Below are 14459 nucleotides of genomic sequence, written 5' to 3' on the forward strand. Positions count from 1 at the left end.
ACAGCATAAAATTTCCAGGACAGCAATGACAGAGCTGCTCGACAGGATAGGATGGTCTGACATGAGCTTGTGTTTACCGTTCCAGCTTTATCTGATCTAACCTGCCTCAGAGTTTACAGATGTGATAAACAACCACCACAAAACTAAACAGAAAAGAAAGAGTTCATATTTATTGCTCTGGTTTGAGTTTGATTAACATGTTTTCATACGATGTTATTGGCAAGACTTAAAGTAGGTTTTTAAATGGCATAAAAGTGGCATAAGACACACATAGAAAAAAATATATTAACATACTTTGGAATTAACGTCATCAAAAGGTTGTTGAATGCCCGGCTCTGTGTTCACTGTTCGCTTAATATTTGAGTTGGCAAAATTCCAATTCCTCATACACTTGAAAAACATTTGTATGAGGACAGAAACGTAAATGTGGGCAGGTTCTTAAAATACACCGTGTAATACTTGTATTACCAATTGTATCACATAATTAAACTTAAACATGTTTGTGTAAATTGTAAATACAGTTTACAATTGGTAGTTGTTCTATAGCCTCACAGAATTCTCTTAAACTTCAACACTTTTTATGTAGAGGCACATCTTCAGGTAATGATTTCTAATTTACTCCCCAAATCTGCCTCACTTTGAGGAGTTTAACGAGTTGCATCCTGTTGTGAACTTCCATCCTCGACCCTCAGTCAGCTGAATACATCAAGGATCCCACTAAAGTGTATTAATGTTGCTTTCTTCTGCGCTTGTTTGGTTTATCTTCTTTACAACGCACAAACACTTTATCCTGCAACTCTTCAATATGCCGTCCATCATCTGACATGGGACAAAAAGATGTCCTGCAAAAAAGAAACAATTTAGTTGTTATGGTGTTACTGAAGAGTGAAGTGCAGCAGAGAGCTGAGTCCATGATGATAAATGACTGAAATTCTCTGCATCGCAAACTGTCCACTAGGTGGCACTGAAAGCCTTTGATGGTGCAGATGTAGAATGTTTTTCTGCGGTCAGTAGTGGGACACAAGATGTGATCTGTATCTTAAAACAAGTATATTTATTCTTTATCACGCTTATGTGGAGTTTATGTATTTAGTATGATTTAACTTGGCACAGTTTACTTATATACTACACAACATGTTAGAGCTATCTTAAATATATACATTTAATAGCAGTACGCACATAGTAATGATCCTCCAATATTTGTACTAACAGTGCATTTACTCATCTACTGTTCGTACGTTTTTTTTATGTACCTGTGCTTTACTTGACAAATTAAGTTCTATGGTACTCTATACATCTACTCCACTACATCTCATAGTGGTAATATAATCCTTACTCCTGCACTTTAATTGTATGACAACTAGTTACTTTACAGATTAACATTTTCTCAAACAAAAACTACAGCCATCTTATAAAATATAATTTACAACTGTTTTAAACAACCATCTCTGCAAAGCAGTTAATAGTTGGAAAATAATTGAAAATATGGTTGTAATGTGTCTTATATCTGGTGTTTTTAGTCACAGGAATAATTTTTGGGGAGGTGTGGGGGGACAAATCCCCCTCAATATTTAGAATATGTGCATTTGTTGTCTTAATAAAAACATAGAAGTAGCAGAGGACTTTTAATTTAACAAAATTAACGACATTTCCACCATAAATTGATGCAGAGAAGGCATAACCTGAGATATATCTCTGATTATGACAATTAGATGACATTTGGAGAATAAAGCATGTTATGGCGTGCATTGTGTTAAACTATGATGAACCTGTGTTTACCTCCCACTGGCCAGCACTTTGCTGTGTCTGCATTTAAAACATAAAAAAACAAAAAACAAACTACTCACAGTATATATGTTTGTTAGAATTAGATTCACTTCTACCACCTACAATGTTAAAATGCTACTTACATTTTAATGTGAAGTGATAATAAGCAGCATTTTAATATTATTATAGAAATAATTAACATAATAATCCATTGAAATATATATAATAATACAAAGTAAAAATATGCAATCAGGGTTAATTTTCTGTTGATTGTATTCTGAGTGTGTAGAGTTTTCAGTATTGTGAATAGTTAAAAAGTAATGAAGTATTTTTAAACTGAAGTATTGCCATCTCAATATTTCTAGATTTGTACCTCTCCTGCGTCTCGCCTGCTTTGACGCTGATCCTGCCCACTGTCAGCTGTGCTTTACTCTGCTGGCCGCCCCAGCCAAAGATTTTCTGCATTCGGTTCCACACGTTCTTCCACCGAGCTGAACCCTCCCAGTGCAAATTGAGGAACATCAGATCCCCCAAGTCTCTGTCCAGTGTGATCAGGAAAGTATAGGTCTTATTACCTGAAATCTTTTCGGTGCTGTTGGAGTTAAAAAAGGAAGACACAAAAGCAAGACAGAGTGAGATTAGAACAGCAGGGAACATCTTACAACAGGCTGTCACACTTATTTATTACAAAACAAAGTGATGGTCTGCAACTAAAGCAGGACAGAACATGAGATTTCCTCTTCTGAAAACTGATGTATACTGGTGTGCCTGCGGCTCTTTGATACACAGAACATTAGAGATCACGCAGTCAGGGAATAGTGTCTTGAGTAAATTATTCACTCCATCATCTCCATTTATAGTTCTCTTTCATGCAGCAGCTCCAGTTGTTTCCATGTGTGTCAGCTGCTCTCCTTTACTTCTTTCTTTATGGAGCTGAGAGCACAGCTGCATTTTGCATGTGTCAAAGCCCGAGTACATCGACCGTCTCGATGGGATGGGAGGTGGTGTAGTACTCACACAGTGATGGGGAGGTCTCCACTCTCCTCCTTTGTTCCAGTTAGGGAGATGGTGAAGGCAGGCTCAATCCTCTCCATCTGGCTGACAATCTGGATCCTGAACTGGTAATGAAAGACTGCAGAGAAGGAACCAGAAGAAGATGAAATGAAGACAGAAAAGCCAGCACAGTTTATTTTCTCTATCGATAGTTTGGCTCTTTTTTTTTGTTGACAAGAAGAAAAGATATAATTTTTTTTAATAAATAAAAAATACCAGAATTAATTAGATATTAAGTATGTATTTGATATGCTAAATGTAAATACTACATTTATTCAGAATATACTAATATAGAGGTATTGGCCGTAGAGATGTCTGCCTTCCCTCCAATGTAATGGAGCTAGATGGCGCTCGGCTTGTGGTGCTCAAAGCACCTAAAATAAAGTTAAATAATTTTTAGAAAATAATACATTTGAAAAGCTCAACAGCAATGTCTCTTTCCAGAAATCATTACCCTTTTACTCAAGATAATCCACAGACCTGGTTGTGAGCCGTTTCATGTAGGAACTTTTTTCTTTCTGCTGAACTACATCCACCAATTGTGCAGAGGGAAACATGCATCTATCATAGACTATAGAAATAATGGACATCGCAACCATGCCATCTCCCATCGGTTTGTGGACTTCTGTTTTGAAGCCATGAGTTAGGCATTTTTGCCGTCACCATCTTGTTTTTCGAAGCCAAAGACACTATTGTCAAACAGCCTGTTGCTTAAAGAAGGTTGCCCTTAATTCTCCATAATTTTAATCCTTAATAAGATGTTAACATTCTCCCCTCATACAGTTGTCGTGAAGGGGTAAAGTAGTTATATAGACCCAAACTGTAGTGCGTACCAAGCTGTAAACATGAGGGGGTCTGTAGGGATTGACTGGTCTCTGGAGCAGCCTCCAGTGACCATTAGAGGAACTGCAGTTTCTGGCACTTCTGCGTTGTCTTCATTTTTCAGCTCCAGTGATAAATAACATTACAAATAAGAGGAATGTATCTTTGATTTTAAGGGGAACTGTGCCTTTAAACCTGATTGGTTTAAATGATGAAAACAAACCACATACGTTTGTAAGGCATCTGAGAGCGTGTGTTCAGGTAGAGCCTCTTGCTTTTGCCACTGTGAACCCGCTTGATGTCGTAGCCGAGCGTGTTGCAGCGATTCTTCCGACAGTCCAGACACACACCTTTGTTAAAGGCACTTTTGTCGCTGCACCTGTAGGCCATGCTCTGCTTGTCTTTATTCAGCACAGAGTCGATGAACAGATGGACAGAGCGCTCATGAGCACATTTCACTGTCTGCTGAAAAGCTGTGTAAGGAAATAAAAAAAATATTGAGCACATTTAAAACATGAGACATTGATTTTTCTTTTCTCCCAACATTTAATTTTCAGACAAAATATTCTCCTGTGGATTGAGAGGCTGTGGAGTACGTTAGCGTGTGACCATTATTTGTGGATTGACTTCATTATCACCAAAGCCTGACATCTATCAGCCTGTCCTGCTGTCACATCTCCTAAAAGCGTCTCATTATGTCTGAACCTGAACTGCTCCGAAGGCCTTTTCTCTGAGTAGACTCTTGTAGCCTGGAGGCAGCTCAGCTTGGAGGGATGGACAGCGCTGAGGAAGGCACATGTTGCTAATTAACTCCTGAGGATGACAGATGCTTTAATGTGGCTCTCACTGTCATATTATGCGGATGTGTTTTGGATTGAGAGGCACCATAAATCCCAGAGCCACTTGTGTTGAGACTGGAGGGAATTAAACTCATCTGCCTCAACGCTTAACGAGAAACTGTCAACAAGCAAGAGATGAATTGATGCCCAAGATATTCCTTCTGAACCAGTGTTTTGAGGTGGCAAGACCAATTAAGAGAAAAAAGAAATGTTATGATAGAGCAGAGGAAGAGGTAAACCAGTAAGCAGTTAAGCAGCAGAACACACTGCTCTGTTTGGACTTCTGCATTTTCTCCACAGATGTAGGGTTGTAAATGGCACACCAGTACCAGAAATTTGAATAGTGTATCTGTTCAGGCCTAAATGAGAGCATGCTTAAATATCAAGAATCATCCTGACCTTAAAGTGTCACCGAGAAGTAACTGTAATAGTTTTGGACCAGAATTGCTTTTTAAAAGATGTAATAAGATATTCAAGTTTAGTTTTTATCACAGTATTCTTTTTAAAAGAACTACATAATTCAAAAAGTGATCATTTATATGTCAATTGACCTCAACGGCCTCAAATGCCATGAGTCAATGACTTTTCGTGCAGCTACAATGTACTTGCACATCCTGCTGGTAGAGCTTTATAGAAAAGCATGAGAAATTTTAAAATGTTAATTCAAATGTTTGCATTTATCACCTAAGAAATGGTGAAAAGGTGTGCATGAGGTAAAATGCAACACTTTTATTTTGACGGAGATAAAATTATTCCCTCTATAATTTTTTTTGATTGAAAATTGAGAATAAAAATACATTTATCATTGTTATTATTATTATTGTTGTTGTTGTTGTTGTTGTTATTGTTATTATTATTATTATCTATTCGTGTTCACAAAATAATCAGTCATAGAGTTAGCATCATGTGTAGGGTTGCCCGCCCCCCACGGAAGATTTATTTATTTATTTTTTTTTTATTTAGTTTTTTTTTTTTTTTTTAGTTTTTGTCATAGTTTTATTTTGAAGGTGTTGAATGAGCTGCACTCATGCGAGATGCGCTTCCTGTTGCACCGGACTTTCTCCTGGGCAGGTAAGCGCGTTGTTTGTGCTCATTTTCGATTATTTTGCACTTTCCATTTACTTGAAATTGATGTAAAAGCGACGTAATAACACTGTGGTTAATTTGAGTTACCATTTTTGCTGTTTTGATGGAAAAATCTCTTATTTATGACATGAGAGTTGTCGAAGTTTGGAGTAGCAGGGCCGCCGGGTAGCAGCTAGCTAGCGTCTATGTTGTTAACACGGTGACTTTGTACATGATGTTACAGGCGCGGGGAGCATTATACACAGAAGAAACCCTGTGAAATGTCATCTCTTCATAATTGCAAGTATGTGGGTCTATGCATCGTAATTAGTATTTATTTTAAGTGACCGAATTGCCATTCAATATAATTTTTTTTTAGATATTTTTATTTTATTTTACTGTGTTGTGAAAAGTCCGATTTATAACATTGTTCTTCCCGCTCTTACAGCGGACTTTCTCCCGGGAAGGCGCGAGGAGATTTAAAAACAGGAGGAACCCTGTAAAATGTTGTCTCTTCATAACTGCAGGTATGTGGGTTTATGCAACGTAATTATTAGTTATTTTATGACTCTTCTCTCTCTTGCACCAGACTTTTTCTGAGAAGGCGCGGGGAGCGTTTTACACAGAAGCATCTCTGTAATATGTTGTCTTTTCATAACTGCAGATTAGCTGTGGACTGACAGTTTTGGCCTTAAGGCGACATAGTGTTTGCAACATTTGCTTCAAGTCACAAGTATATATAATCTCATTCATTATGTTGGCAACATTATATAATGGCACTTTGCAGCAAACCTTGTTAGGTAACGTTAGCTTAAGTTAGCCAATAGCCGTAAACATTCTGGCCACCTTCAGCTTTGTAATGTTGGCTCATCATGTCATCTGTTCAACTTAGTCTCAGTATTTTTATACTTTAAAAAATCAAACATTAGTGTTAACTGTAGCAAAAGGTTGTAATTAAGGCCCACCCAAATAAAAACCATTCAATTTCGCTGTAAGGTTTCTATGAAAGCAAAGGCTGGCTAACGATAACACCACAGCATAGTGAAGACCCTTTCATGGCTTCTGTGTGAAATAAGGAGCTTTTTTTTCATATGCCTTTACGGTGAATGAAGAATTCAAAAACTGAGAAAATTGCATGCAGCAAACGGCCAAAACCGGACTTGAACATGGGGCGCTTTTCTATTCACTGAGCCACCAGGCGCCCCTGCATGCTTAGGTTTAAACTTACTATGTTGTTGGTTTTTCTATGAGAGCGGGCTGAATCACTGAAACCTATATGCCTAACTCTCAGCAGCTAAATCTTAAAAAAATTCACTCCTGTTGAGCCAGAGCTATAACAGTGGGTCACTCATGAAATCTATTGGCTAGAGAACCAAAAAATGTTCATGGTTCCCTGAGGTTGAATCCTGATGTTTGGGTGAAACTTTATAACACCACCATTAGGCTAAAATTTCTACTTTTACACAAAATAGAAAATTTATCCATGGAATTTTCAGTGCATGTTCATCCTCCACAGACAATGAACTCTTTTGCTCTTAAAAACGATATACTTAAATGTTAAGTGATATTGTGTTTTTGATCGTACCTTGCATCCCGTATTGGCTTATGTGCTCATAAATGTTGTGCAGGTTACATCCTGGTTGGAAGTCTCCTCCATTGGGGTAAAAGTCATAATGTGCTACAGCTTGCTTGATGCCCACACTGAGGCCCAAACGTTGCTGAGTGAAGGTGTGGATGGCATCGACAAATTCAGCATCATCAGGAGACAGTCTGTCTGTGGGGGACATGCCTTCAAACAGCGGCCCCGCCGGATCCAGACCTGCACCGGTACAACACAAGAGCCACTTTCAAAATACAGGAAAAAAAGGTCACTATTCAAAATATACTCTTTCAAATTGTATTTGTTTGGGACAGTGGACCTAGAAATCACAATTATTACCCCAACCCCAGTCGAAAAACTCACCTGTAATTCTTCCGATTTTCTCCGAGCCTTCCAGATAGCTTCCAGCAAATCCAGAGATGTGAGCGCCAAGACTATAGCCAATCAAATGAACCAATCTAACTGGGTACTGGTAGTGTTCCTGTTGGGGTTTATAATAGTTGCATATTTAAACCAACTTTTGACAACTTGAATCTGGTATCTGTATGGTGTTTTAAGCTGCTTTTTCAGCAGTAAAATACACCAGTTGCTGATTTTACTTCATCACATACATGATCTTGACACCAAAAATAGGGTAAAGAATGTTTCCCTGACCTGAAGTGACATCAGCAGGTGAGCTATGTCTTTTCCAACAGTGCGGGTGCTTTGTACAGCTATGGGGTAGTGATTGTGAGCCAGAGCCAGCCAGTCGGTAATCACCACGTTGACATCTATTAGATTTGTCTTCAGGGTTGTGGCTAAGCGGAGCACCCAGCTCTCCATCATACCGTCCAGCTGAGGAAAAACAAGAAACAGTGTAACTCCTGGTTACAGTGGTCCAAACTGTTTCCAGATCAATGAACTGGACCCAGTGACGTGAAAAAAAGTTCAAATGCTGACGTGAAATAACTCTCTATACCAGCAGAGGCAGTCCTATTTTTTGTCATTCAATAAGGGGAAACGGAAGACCATTTTAATGCTAGTTAGCCAGTTACCACTTTAACAAAACAACCTGATGTTGAAAGAACAAATTATATTTACCATGTGCTACTGAACAATAACACTAGTAATTACGAAAGGTTTCTGCCAAAGAGCTCAATGGATAAAAACTCAATCTTACCTGTTATAAAAAATTTGTTTCAATCTTGCTCCCTCTTGACTAGCAGTTAGTCTATCTCACCAATTCACAGATGGGCTCCGCCATCTCCGACACCGAATCAACACATTAAATGGGGTGGGAAAAAGCCGACAAAGCCTGACTAGAGCTAAAACCAGGGACCAGGGACTGATGACACGGACATTGATCGATGACAGTTGGCCTGGTGTGTCAGGGCCCTTAAATATAACTTGAAATGTAAATTATTTAACTTAAATCATGGGCTTCATGGCTTGTGAAGACACTCATCCCACTTTGTATTGACTTTCGTTTTGATCCTATTCATCAGTATTGTTAAACTTGTCATATCTAATATAACCAGATTTTTTTGAAACAACAGAATCAATGGCGTGCCTGTTTCATAGGAGACAGCAAATTACATACTGAGCCTCCATAAATTTTCTGTTTTGCCCGTCTCTGAGCTTATTGTTTCGTCACTATTTTGGGGTATAAATGGCAAGAGATATAGTCAGTTTTGTCTAGGGGGTTCCATTTTTATGTTGTCTGGTTTTCATTCAAAATATATTTTCCAGGTGTACCCAGAGATCGGGGTCCAGAGTGACTGCTTATATCGCTTAATTGCTAAGGCCAGCTCTGATCGGTATGTCTCAGGGATTTTTATGCAACATTTACATCTGAAACTATGCCAGCTGCAAATCCTTCACACTGACCCGAGTTCCATGTTTTGTATGCAGTGGTTCAAGTCAGTGAAGTGGAACAAAAGTTGACCTTACCGACCACCCGTGAGTGATGATGATGAGGGGATTACTGCTGTTGAAGCCACAGGAGGTGAGTGTGTGCAGCTGCAGAGGGTCCAGTTTGCAGTTTTCCTCACCCTCTGAAAACATGCTGAAGACAGAACTGCTGATGTACGGCTCTTTCACCCCGAGGACTACCCTCTGCTCTGTGTCCACTGCACCTCAGGAATCAAACAGCACCAGAGTTATCTGTTTGTTCTTAGTGGTTACTCTGCACGTCAGAACATGCTGAGTTACTGGATGTGTTTACTCTGAGGTTAATGGTTACAAATAACAGAAAATTCACCTTATTTGGCCGCTTGAGAGCAGTGGAAATGTTTTGATTCATGTTTTGATACAATTATCTGAGAGTAAACAGGGAGACACTTCCTGTTGAGGACTGCAGGCTGAGTAACGCCCTTCCAGAAGCACTTTGCTATGTTTGCAGGTCATGCAGATGTCTTTGGCACATACACACATGATGCTTCATAAAAAGTCCCATCAAGTGAATCTCTGCCAGACTCTTCTCGTAATTTCTTATATAAACTCCTCCTCATGTCTAAAACCACAGCCCACAATCAAACGTTGTAGAACCTTCTCCAAAGAAATCTATCATTACTTTTTTCTTTATGATTCATCACTGATTCATGTCCAGCATATTTATTATTCTAACATTTTAATGTTAATAACGCCAGGCGCCTAAAGTTTAGGGATACAGTTGCCATCCAGTGAGCTCTGGTTGCTGATATGATAAAAACATTTCCACAGTGGAAGTAATGAAAAGTAATTATCCATCCATCATCCACCCCTCTGCTCATTAAATCCCACATCTTCCTTGGTGTGTCTCCTCAGTGTTATGACTGTTTATCCATAAGAACACAGAGAGCAATTAAAAACAGTCTGACTCATTAGTAACAGAGCACAAGAGTGTACGATACAAATCTCGCACTAATTAGTTTAATACGGTTTCTGCAATAACGTTGAAGGATAAAAACAAACTGAAGCAGCGCTGGCATGCACTGTGCTCTCACTGAGATTTTCCGTGTGGCTCAGACACTTACTTTTACTATTTTATGTGTGAAATCCCCAAATTAAATGATCAAGGGAAAGGAACTTAACAATTACTATGAATGAACTCAGCAGCAGAAGAAAAATGCAAATATTTAATTAACTTTAAATAAAACAGCTGATATCCAGCAATATTTGCGAAATGTTTGTTTTTTGTATCATCTATATTCTCATAAACAACCACTGTAATGTACAGTAATATAACAATTTATTCACCACTCAGTTCAAAACATTAATGGTGTCACAATTTTCGACATTTTCAAGACAAAATACTGGTGTTGAATGATGTTCTTTCAATTTCATGTTTTTACGATTTACAATCTGTAATAATAACAATAGCAATAATAATAATCATTAATAGCGATAATAATAATTATTATTATTATAACAATAATATGGAGCTTGTCAATGTTAAAATGTTTACGGAATAAGATAAAAACAATATCTTGAAAGCCCCGATGCAAATATAAAGCAGATCTCATACAGCAGACAGAATGCCAATCAAAGATCAACACTTTTATTGTTTTAAAAATTTTAAATTTAAAAATAGTGCAAAAAATATGGAAATGCATAGAGCAACAAAGTTGGAAATCAATAGTCTTAAAATGAACATTCAAACAAGGTTGATTTTATTTTTCTAGAGGAAAGAATATCCTTATATTTCAAACATCTTTAGAGGGACATTGTTCTCAATACCCCTCGGATATTTCTGTGTGAAGTAATGGTTAAGCCATTAGATTATGCCTTATTGTAAGCACTTCACTCAGCATCGGATAGTTTCAGATCAAGAATATACAATATATTTTTATAGTATAGATAGATCTATTGTCACTTGAAACTGTAAATTTAAGAAAAAGGGTTTTTTAATTTTTTTTTGGGAGGGTCGGATCAAGATTAAGAGGCTAAAGGCCCCATTTTTAACCTGCAGTTTGGTGCCCTCTGTTTGAAAACTCCACCAGGAGCTTGATAGTGATTACATAATGAACCGACAGCGCACAGCATGACTGATGGGAAAGGGTGTACAAATATAATTATGGTGCCCATTATTAAAAGCAGTTAAACCAATGCAACAAATGTTCTTTTTAAAATAGGAAATATTGCACATGTACTAAATAGTCCCTTTTAATAAAGTTAATGTATTTTTATTCTTTTCTATATTCATGTGTCTGTTCACCAAATCACCAAAGCAAGTCCCTTGTATGTGAACCTACTAGGCAGTTAACCAGATTCTGATTTTATAACATTTTTTGAAGTAATTTAAACACTTTTCACGTTTCACTCACCTGTAATGTTTCCTTTGATTTTCTTCCCCTCAGTGAGGTGAAACGTTAACAGCAAACAGCACAAGATTGTGACCACAGACATGATGTCGCACACACACTTTGGTTATTCTTTCTCTCACAGGTGATGCTTGTAATGCAGGTAATGTTGGTGCGGTCGTTTTATCTGTGAGTGTAGATTAAAGATCCGTTAGAGGAGCCTGATTACTTTCAGAGTGGGAAACATATTGGTCCTGTCCTGATTGGCTGGGAGTCAGACCATGTAGATCGAACGCACTGTGAAAGAGCAAAGGTATGAAAGGGGAGGGATCTGATACACTGCTGATAGTGACAGAGTGACTCAGAGGTCAATCTGACCACAGATCCTTCATGCAGATCCTAATGTCCCACCAGTAGAAGCAAACAATGTCCTTTATGTATTTTTTTTTTATACAGAACTACCTTTACCCAGCCAAAATGTATTCTATGGACAAACAAGAAGAACTAAAGCCGCCCAAAATTTTGATGTAGAGTTTTCCCGCATTGTCGCAACGCATGTTTGAACAGGAGGAACACTTGATGTACTCAGTGGCTTCAGTCTAACAACAGGTTGTTTTTAGAGGTTATCTTTTTATGTTCAGTGATACAACAAAACAAACAATTTTCCAGATTAGGTTTCTACATGCCCAATCCTCATTTCTGTTTCTGTGCTTGTATGTTTTCAGACCTGGACGTTAAATGTTACCGGTTGCATCATGTAGGCTACTATCACCTTTCGACTTGTTTTCCAAGTAGGCTATCACTTTGTGTGCGGTAAATGATGCGAGGAAACAGACCGAGAGAAAGTTGATGGTCAAACACTGATACACTGATACTTACAAACTTTTTTTTTTTTTTTTTACAACGCTGGGCTCAAACAGTTTAAACTAGCATGGAGGAATGATTTTAATGTAAGGGAGCACACATAAATGAATGAATGTTGATGTAGCTCAGTGTATGCCAGGTGTTTAGGTTATCTTTTTTTTTTTTTTTTACCCCAAGGTACCATATCAAACTTCATTTATTCATTTATATTACATATTCATTTATTTTCTATAACTGCTTGTCCTTGTATTGCTTTTGATTTTGAAATTTACCAGAGGAAATTTGAGTTGTGATTAAATGTCACACCGACACAAATTTCAGATTTGAAGTTCAGACCAGAAGTTTCATACCTGATGTTAGAATTAGTCAGTAGTCTCTTTGAAACTTAAAATACAATCACTCACTGCATACGGCCCTATTATCAATTGCTGACAGCAAATTGCAATTAAATGTTTTATTCAACTGTTCTGTTCAAGAGCATTCTCGTGTGGTCTTATGTCGGCTCCTATGATGATAGTTTTAATTACCCAGTGGACAATAATGCATTTACACAAAAAACCAAGCAATTTTTAAATCATCAAGGCTGTTTTATTAATATAATTTTTTAATTATTACACGTAAATATGGTAACTGTCCTACATCATGTCAGTATTCACACACACACACACACACACACACACACACATATATATGTATATACACAGTTTCTATTGTTTAGGCGTGAGTACCCTTCTCTGCTGACTACATTACGCATGAACAGAACAACGTTTCAAACTGAAAGCATTACTTTAAAGCCTCATTTCAGTCCAGCAGCAAAAGAGTTAAAGTCACAGTTTGTCTAATGTGTGATGTCACATCTGTAGGGGGACAGTGTGGAAGAGCAAACACGATGAACCTTTGCTTTTCTGAGTACTATAGTGTGTGTTTGCTTCTTTGTCTGGGCATGCTGCTTTGGCAGCCAGTCAATGTCCATATGAACAAAAATACACAGTTTATCCACGTTATGTTTCCCGATCAAGCTCAGAGGGTGAGGGGCATGACAAAAAAATTAAACCACTGAAAAGAGGATCAGGGAAAATAGAAGAATTTATTAACAATAAAGAAATAAAATGTTTCCAAACCAAAATCCTAAAGTCAACAACTGAGAACTATTTCCTTACAAAATGAGAGAGCTGCAAAAACTTACAAAGAAGTTGACTGTTAATGAAATCAAACAAGCTGAATGTAAAATTAAATTAAGAACACTATTACTCCTCATGTAAGGAGGTAAAGTGTACAGATGGCATCACACCAACAGAGAGGTTTCACAACTAACACACACACAGCCCTCGAGCTGCCGACCCACTGGCACCGGCTGGTCGCCTCTCCAGTCCTTTTAACCCTCATGTTCCTGGGGAGCAGATTTAGCACAGGTGCGGTCAACCACTTTACACGGTGAGGTGGGCAACACCTGGAAACACACCAGAGAGAAGAGAGCAAAACAGAAAACACAACCCAGCAGCACGTAACAGTCCAGTTCAGACAAAAACATAATTACTCCTACAGAGACTGACAACAAATCAGGGCTGCCGTGAGGGCACAAATACACTATTTCTCCTCAGGTAGGGAGAAAAAACTGAAGGAATACTTTCATATGAGCTAACGGCTCATGTTCAGTAGCTGCTGTGGTCCATTATTATGTGAAGCTGTTATTATTCAACCCGAAGAGAGGATGCACTCAGGGGAAGAGCTCTGAAACCACTGAACCGTAAAAATACACTCTTCATCAATTCTCCATGACATTATATAAGCTTTCCCAGTTGTCTTCTTTTAAAGTTTAATGCTTTTCTGCTGTACATACTATTCGTATTGATCATTCATTGTGCATTGATTTACTTGGTTGATTGAGTGCTCTCTGTGTGTGTGTGTGTGTGTGTGTGTGTGTGTGTGTGTGTGTGTGTGTGTGTGTTTGTACATCTGCCTTTGTGAGGACCTATTCGAGTCCAATTTAGAGAGAGGACATTTTTGGAAGTGACACAGTTTTGGCCTGTCTTCCTTTCTTCAAATGTCTGTATTCAATACCTAAAACATGCATTTGTTAACAACATTAAAGTAGCAGAGGACTTTTATTTTGATAACAATAAAGACATTTCCACTATAAACTGGTGCATAAAAAGCACCAACATGCAGGACTTACTGCTTTTTGTGCCA

The 14459-nt window shown here is 38.0% G+C and overlaps 1 protein-coding gene and 2 long non-coding RNA genes across 3 annotated transcripts; 2 read left to right on the forward strand and 1 right to left on the reverse strand.

Moving 5' to 3' along the window:
* Positions 1-149: 149 nt before the first annotated feature.
* Positions 150-11662, reverse strand: lipca (lipase, hepatic a). The gene is made up of 9 exons (XM_042492716.2): positions 11430-11662; positions 9076-9254; positions 7801-7980; positions 7510-7627; positions 7132-7365; positions 3873-4115; positions 2785-2899; positions 2141-2359; positions 150-842 (listed from the first exon to the last, which is right to left on the reverse strand). Exons 1-9 carry the CDS (start codon positions 11509-11511, stop codon positions 728-730), a joined length of 1485 nt encoding a protein of 494 aa, XP_042348650.2. The 5' UTR covers positions 11512-11662; the 3' UTR covers positions 150-727.
* LOC148190412 (uncharacterized) lies at positions 5501-6643 on the forward strand. Its single transcript, XR_015776650.1, has 3 exons — positions 5501-5552; positions 5791-5850; positions 5995-6643. It is a non-coding gene; the product is annotated as an uncharacterized LOC148190412 (long non-coding RNA).
* Positions 7274-9257, forward strand: LOC148190413 (uncharacterized). The gene is made up of 3 exons (XR_015776649.1): positions 7274-7413; positions 8875-8942; positions 9037-9257. It is a non-coding gene; the product is annotated as an uncharacterized LOC148190413 (long non-coding RNA).
* Positions 11663-14459: the final 2797 nt, after the last annotated feature.

Source organism: Plectropomus leopardus, chromosome 1 (genome assembly GCF_026936395.1).
Source record: "Plectropomus leopardus strain MGB_pleo_1.0 chromosome 1, ASM2693639v1, whole genome shotgun sequence".
Lineage (NCBI taxonomy): Eukaryota > Metazoa > Chordata > Actinopteri > Perciformes > Serranidae > Plectropomus > Plectropomus leopardus.

What these genes read in the sequence shown, in the direction of transcription:
- lipca (XM_042492716.2), bottom strand. Translation starts at nt 11,511, where the DNA reads ATGTCTGTGGTCACAATCTTGTGCTGTTTGCTGTTAACGTTTCACCTC. An exon ending in TCATCACTCACGGGTGGTCG is followed by an intron (nt 7,981 to 9,075) that starts GTAAGGTCAACT and finishes GTTTTTCCTCAG; the next exon opens with CTGGACGGTATGATGGAGAG. An exon ending in AAGCCAATACGGGATGCAAG is followed by an intron (nt 4,116 to 7,131) that starts GTACGATCAAAA and finishes TTCCTTACACAG; the next exon opens with CTTTTCAGCAGACAGTGAAA.